The 7348-nt window shown below is 47.3% G+C and overlaps 1 protein-coding gene across 1 annotated transcript in view; it reads right to left on the bottom strand.

Annotated features, from left to right (window-relative positions):
- Positions 1-7348, bottom strand: part of AMOTL1 (angiomotin like 1) — a 193309-nt gene that overhangs the window by 2526 nt on the left and 183435 nt on the right. The window contains exon 13 of the mRNA XM_010862107.1: positions 7251-7348. This exon is cut by the window's right edge and continues 6 nt beyond it. Coding sequence (XP_010860409.1) covers positions 7251-7348 — 98 coding nt within the window. The remainder of the gene's footprint in view (positions 1-7250) is intronic.

The following is a 7348-nucleotide window of genomic DNA, read 5'->3' as shown; positions in this document are numbered from 1 at the left end:
CCCCCTGCCAGTGCAGGCGATGCAGGAGACTTGGGTTTGATCCCTGGGTTGGGAAGATCCCCTGAAAGGAGGGCATGGCTACCCACTCCACTATTCTTGCCTGGAGAATCTCATGGACAGAGGAGCCTGGCGGGTTACAGTGCATGGGGTTGCAAAGAGTCAGACATGACTGAGCTTACACACACATGTAAACGAGGCGGCTAGTGGAAACCTGCTGTATAGCACAGGGAGCCCAGCTCCATGCTCTGTGGATGGGATAGGGGTCACAGTGGGAAGGGGGTCCAAGGGGGAGGGACAATATGTATATGGATGGCTGATTCACTTTCCTGTAGAGCAGAAACTATAACATTATAAGGCAACTACGTTGCCAACAAAGGTCCATCGAGTCAAGGCTATCATTTTTCCAGTAGTCATGTATGGATGTGAGAGTTGGACTATAAAGAAAGCTGAACACAGAAGAATTGATGCTTTTGAACTGTGATGTTGGCGAAGACAAGAGTCCCTTGGACAGCAAGGAGATCCAACCAGTCCATCCTAAAGGAGATCAGTCCTGGGTGTTCACTGGAGGGACTGATGTTGAAACTCTAATACTTTGGCCACCTGATGAGAAGAACTGACTCACTGGAAAAGACCCTGATCCTGGGAAAGATTGAAGGTGGGAGGAGAAGGGGATGACAGAGGATGAGATGGTTGGATGGCATCACCAACTCAATGGACCTGAGTTTGAGTAAACTCTGGGAACTGGTGATGGACAGGGAGGCCTGGAGTGCTGCAGTCCATGGGGTCGCAAAGAATCGGACATGACTGAGCGACTGAACTGAATACCCCAATTAAAAACCAAAAACAAAAAACCTAGCATGGGGCAGGGGAGGAGCTGTCACATAAACTGGTTATAATATAACAAATGATAGGATACTACTATTCTGAGGATGCTATGGAAAGAAGGGAGAAGAGGTAGCTTACAGGCAGAGTGTCGAGGGGCAGGGGCACTCCTGCAAGGCTTTCTGGAGACAATGCTTTCTTTCCGTCTGCAGCCCAGGAGGGCTAGTCCTGAGCAGTGGTGGCGTGTCTAAGAAAACCTGAAGGCTTCTCTGCTCCTAGACACAGCCCTGTTGGCCTGCTGCTCTGCCTAACAGCCCCCAACTCTACTCCTCCCTGGTAATGAATTGTCTCCCCAGGGCCTGGGTCAAAACAAGCATGCCTCCTGGTTACAGCAACAGAGTTGTGTACAATATTCCCCAGAGGGCTCCTTGTGATGAAGAGCCATGTCTTCCAAGAGGCATGAAGCCAGCTGAGTTCCTGGGGAGGGCGGCTCAGCTCTTTTCTTCCCACCCATCCCAAGACCAAAGCGTTCAGGGTGGGAAGAGGGCGGCCGGCTGGGCAAAAGGGAGGCGTGACGTGCCCCGTTTCTTCAATGTCTTTCTGCAAGCTGGACAGCACAGCAACTGTTCTAATAGTGAAGTACGGCCCTCATTCAGAAAAGTGCCAGCACTTCACACCAGCCTACAGAAAGTGCAGTAAGCACAATCAAGTGTCTGTTCATTTAATGAAGTTCACACAGTCTCCTTGGTAGGGCTATTTCAGGGTGCCCATTCATAATGCAACACAACTCAATCCAGTCTGTCTACAGTGATGCTTCTCAACGTGTTCACACACATCAATTACTTGGATATAGTTAAGATGAAGATTCAAGTCAGCGGGGGACCTTGAGCTTCTGTTTCTCTAAGAAGCTCCCAGGTGATGCTGGTGGTGCTGGCCCACAGACCACACCTTGAGGAGCAAGAAGCCTTCACTAGGTGCTTCCCAGACATCATCTCAGTTCGTATGAGGTAGGTCCTGTTGCTCTCTTTTGTTTTATAGAAAAGGAAATGGCCGATATTAGTGTCTCACAGTGGAGAAGTAGCAGAAATGGCATTTGAAGCCAGAGGTGCCTGCCTTTAAGTCCACCTTGTGTCCTTTTCCGCCTCATCACTCTACTCCTGCGTGGAGAGCCCAAGTCTAGCAAGAGTATTCCTGTGCAACTAAGCCACTGGTCAGTCATCTCACCTGGGAGCCCCTGAGCCATCAGACAGGGATCTGCCTCCTTCCAGAGCCTCTCAGACAAGAGACCGTGGAAACGCTGTGGGGCCCGTGCAGGAGGTCTGTGGGAATTGAACGTGTGCCTCCCTCTGCAGTGGGAGGGCTCCACTCTTCTCTTGTGACAAGTGGACACTGATCACAGTAACAAGGGGAAATACGAGTGCGGAGAACACAGGAGCTCTTCCTGCGGCCAGGTCTTCCGCTCCCAGGCCTGGCTGTGACACATCAAATGTTAGAGGTACGGGCAGCCCCCAGGGAAGACGGGCCTCTGCCAGAGAGGTTTCTATGGGAGCGGAGCACGTGCAGAGTCCCCTCCCAAGTCCACCTGAGCACCACTGCTGAGGCTCTGTAAACGGGGAGGGGAGCTAAGAGTCCTCGAGAGGGACTTTGAAGATCCTAGCTGCTGTCCACACGCCTCCTCTTTGAAGTGCATTTCCTTGGAGGGCAGGGCCTACAGAAGTAACCCATGGGGGGACTTCAAAAGGAGATAGCGGCTGGGTGCCTTTGATTCCCCCCCCAGTCTGTCAGCTTCCTCCTGGAAGCTCTTATCCCCTTTGACATGAAGCAGCCAGGCTCCTCCACTGTCCTGGGCTGACAAAAACAGGCTCTCAGTTCTACGGATAAACAAAACACACTCTGACCCAGGGAAATGCATCAAAGAAGGGCCAGGCCCCTGGGGCTGCAGAGTCAGGGACAAGAGCAGAGGACGTGTGACTGGGAGTCCTGCCTGTGACCCGGGCAGCTCTGTCTCATCCTCTCTGACTCAGCGAGCTGGGCCGCTGGTCCCCATCACCCTAGGAAACCAGTCCATGGCTATGACAGCGTTTGCAGAATACTCTTCCAAACTCTGCCTGTGCAACAACAATCCAATAAAATACCACCAGCAGCCCCTTATGTGAGAGCACTGCTTGCAAAGTGCTTTCTCTCCAGTACGTCATTTTGGCCTTGCAATGACCCCATACGGTACAGTAGGGAAGACACTTCCAGACACCACCCAGCTTTTCTAGACACAGAAGCAGAGGTGGAGCAGTCTTACCACTGGTCTGGGGCAGAACCAAGTTCAGAGGCCTGAAGTCTCAACGTCTTCTTCCTACTAAAAATTTTTATAGTGTAAGACACCTTAGCTTTCAGTAATAATGATAATGATTATGAGTCAACTCATGGCTAACAGTGACTGGTGGGGTGGCCTTTGCTTCCACCACCAAAGTATGATGCATTATCCTTCCCACGCCTCCACTGGAGACTCCTGGACACTCACAGACAGGTCTGGCTCAGTCTCTTGTGGGGTCACTGCTCCTTTCTCCTGGGTCCTGGTGCGCATAAGGTTTTGTTTGTGCCCTCCAAGAGTCTGTTTCCCCAGTCCTGTGGAAGTTCTGTAATCAAATCCCACTGGCCTTCAAAGTCAAATTCCCTGGGGGTTCTCAGTCCCTTCGCCAGATCCCCAGGTTGGGAAATCTGGTTTGGGTCCCAGAACTTTCGCAACAGTGCAAAAACTTCTTTGGTATAACTGTTCTCCAGTTTGTGGGTTGTCTGCTCGGTGGTTCTATGGTGGGGCTCAGACCCCACACCTCCCAGGTCTGCTGCAGCCAGAGCCCCTGTTCCCGTGGCAGGCAACTGGTGACCCATGCCCTGCCCATCATAGCAAGACTCAGATTCCCCCACAGCCAGTCCCTCCCATCAGGAAGCTTCTACAAGCCTCTTATCCTCATCCATCAGAGGGCAGACAGAATGGAAACCACAGTCACAGAAAACTAACCAAACTGATCACAAGGATCACAGCCTTCTCTAACTCAATGAAACTATGAGCCATGCTGTGTGGGGTCACCCAAGACCGACAGGTCATGGTGGAGAGTTCTAACAAAACATGGTCCACTGGAGAGTGAATGGCAAACCACTTCAGTATACTTCAGAAGAATACTGAGAAAAACCATATGAATGGTATGAAAAGGCAAAAAGATATGACATTGAAAGATGAACTCCCCAGGTCAGTAGGTGCCCAATCTGCTACTGGAGAAGACTGGAGAAATAGCTGCAGAAAGAATGAAGAGGTTGAGCCAAAGTGGAAACAATTACCCATTTGTGGATGTGACTGGTGTTGGAAGTAAAGTCCTATACTGTAAAGAGCAATATTGCATAGAAACCTGGAATGTTAGGTCCATGAACCAAGGTAAATCAGAAGTGGTAAAACAGGAGATAGCAACAGTGAATATTGACATTTTAGGAATCAGTGAACTAAAAAGGATTGAATTGGGCAAATTTAATTCAGATGACCATTACATCTACTATTGTGGTAAGAATCCCTTAGTAGAAATGGAGTAGCCCTCATAGTCAACAAAAGAGTCTGAAATGCAGTACTTGGGTGCAATCTCAAAAATGAGATTTTTTTTGTTCATTTCCAAGGCAAGCCATTCAGTATCACAGTAATCCAAGTCTATGTCCCAACCACAAATGCCAAAGAAGCTAAAGTTGAATGGTTCTATGAGGACCTACAAGAACTTCTACAACTAAAACCAAAAAAAGATGTCTTTTTCATCATAGAGGACTGGACTGCAAAAGTAGGAAGTCAACAGATACCTGGAGTAACAGGCAACTTTGGGCTTGGAGTACAAAATGAAGCAAGCCAAAGGCTAACAAGTTTTGTCAAGACAATGCACTGCTTATAGCAAACACCCTCTTCCAACAACACAAGAGGTGACTCTACACATGGCCATCACCAGATGGTCAATACCAAAATCAGACTGATTATATTCTTTGCAGACAAAGATGGAGAAGCTCTATACAGTCGGCAAAAATAAGACTTGAAGCTGACTGTGTGGCTCAGATCATGAACTCCTTATTGTCAAATTCAGACTTGAAGAAAGAAGGGAAAACCACTAAACCATTTAGGTATGACCTAAATCAAATCCATTACGATTATACAGTGGAAGTGACACATAGATTCAAGGGATACGATCTGATAGATAAGAGTGCCTTAAGAACTATTAACAGGAGTTTGTAACACTGTAGGAGGACGTGATCAAAACCATCTCCAAGAAGGAGAAATGCAAAAAGGCAAAATGGTTGTCTGAGGAGGCCTTACAAATAGCTGAGAAAAAAAGAGAAGCTAAAGGCAAAGGAGAAAAGGAAAGATATACCCATTTGAATGCGGAGTTCCAAAGAATAGCAAGGAGAGATAAGAAAGCCTTCCTCAGTGATCAATGCATAGAAATAGAGGAAAACAATAGAATGGGAAAGACTAGAGATCTCTCCAAGAAAATTAGAGATGGCAAGGGAACATTTTATGCAAAGATGGGCTCGATAAAGGACAGAAACAGTATGGCCTTAACAGAAACAGAAGGTATTAAGAGGTGGCAAGAATACACACAACTACTATACAAAAAAGATCTTAATGACCCAGATAACCACGATGGTGTGACCACTCACCTAGAGCCAGACATCTTAGAGTGCGAAGTCAAGTGGGCCTTAGGAAGCATCAAGATGAATAAAGCTGGTGGAGGTGATGGAATTTCAGGTGAGCTATTTCAAATTCTAAAAGATGATGCTGTGAAAATGCTGCGAGCCAGCAAATATGGAAAACTCAGCAGTGGCTACAGAACTGGTAAAGGTCAGTTTTCATTCCAATCCCAAAGAAAGGCAAGGCCAAAGAATGTTCAAACTACCACATAACTACACTCATCTCACACACTAGCAAAGCAATGCTCAAAATTCTCAAAGCTAGGTTTTAATAGTACATGAACCTTCCAGATGTTCAAGTTGGATTTAGAAAAGGCAGAGGAACCAGAGATCAAATTGCCAACATTCTTTGGATCATTGAAAATTCAAGAGAATTCCAAAAAAACATCTACTTATGTTTCACTGACTACTTTAGTCAAAGACTAAAGCCTTTGACTGTGTGGATTACAACAAACTGTGGAAAATTCTTCAAGAGATGGGAATACCAGACCACCTGACCTGCCTCCTGAGAAATCTGTATGCAGGTCAGGAAGCAACAGTTAGAACTGGACATGGAACAATGGACTGGTTCCAAATTGGGAAAGGAGTAGGTCAAAACTGTATATTGTCGCCTTGCTTATTTAACTTACATGCAGAGTACATCATGAGAAATGCTGGGCTGGGTGAAGCACAAGCTGGAACCAAAACTTCTGAGAGAAATATCAATAACCTCAGATATGGAGATGACACCACCCTGATGGCAGATGAAAAAGAACTGAAGAGCCTCTTGATGAAAGTGAAAGAGGAGTGAAAAAGTTGGCTTAAAGCTCAACATTCAGAAAATTAAGATCATGGCATCTGATCCCATCACTTCACGGCAAATAGATGGGGAAACAATGGCAACAGTGACAGACTTTATTTTCTTGGGCTCCAAAATTACTGCAGATGGTGATTGCAGCCATGAAATTAAGATGCTTGTTCCTTGGAAGAAAAGCTATGACAAGCCTAGATAGCATATTACAAAGCAGAGACATTACTTTGCCAACAAAGGTCCATATAGTCAAAGCTATGGTTTTTCCAATCATCCACTCATGTATGGATGTGAGAGTTGGACCATAAAGAAAGCTGAGTGCTGAAGAACTGATGTTTTTGAACTGTGGTGCTGGAGATGACTCTTGAAAGTCCCTTGGTCAGCAAGGACATCAGAGCAGTCAATCCTAAAGGAAATCACTCCTGAATACTCATTGGAAGGACTGATGCTTACGCTGAAGCCCCAATACTTTGGCCACCTGATAAGAAGGTCTTTTCATTAGAAAAGGCTCTGATGCTGGGAAAGATTGACAGCAAGAGGAGAAGGGGACTATAGAAAATGAGATAGTTGGATGGTATCACCGAGCTGATGGAAATGAGTTTGAGCCAAGTTCTGGGAGATGGTGAAAGACAGGGAAGCCTGGTGTGCTGCAGTCCGTGGGGTCACAAAGAGTCGCACACAACTGAGCGAGGGAACCGAACTTCACATGTGAGTAAACTGAGACTTGGAGATACTCAAAATTCCTACTTTCACAAGGGGGTCTGAACTCCATTGGCCAGCTGAGGTGCCTCAGTGTTTGTGTGACTCCTGCTCTTCAGAGGCTCACGTGAGGAGTGGAGGGGCTCACCTATGCAGGGGTGGGGCTTGCCTGGGGGTGAGTGGGCCTCACTTATGGAGGGAGGATCTTGCCTGAGGGGGTGGGGCTCACCTATGCTTCCCTTCCAGGTCTTCTCCTCCTTTCTCTCCTCAGCCAACTGGCTGCTGGTGAGCGAGGTCTGGCGGGAGTGAGTCCCGGTGGCTGCGGCC

This window comes from Bison bison, unplaced genomic scaffold (genome assembly GCF_000754665.1).
Source record: "Bison bison bison isolate TAMUID 2011002044 unplaced genomic scaffold, Bison_UMD1.0 scf7180017864478, whole genome shotgun sequence".
Taxonomy (NCBI): domain Eukaryota; kingdom Metazoa; phylum Chordata; class Mammalia; order Artiodactyla; family Bovidae; genus Bison; species Bison bison.
This window is presented reverse-complemented; position numbering and strand designations above follow the sequence as displayed.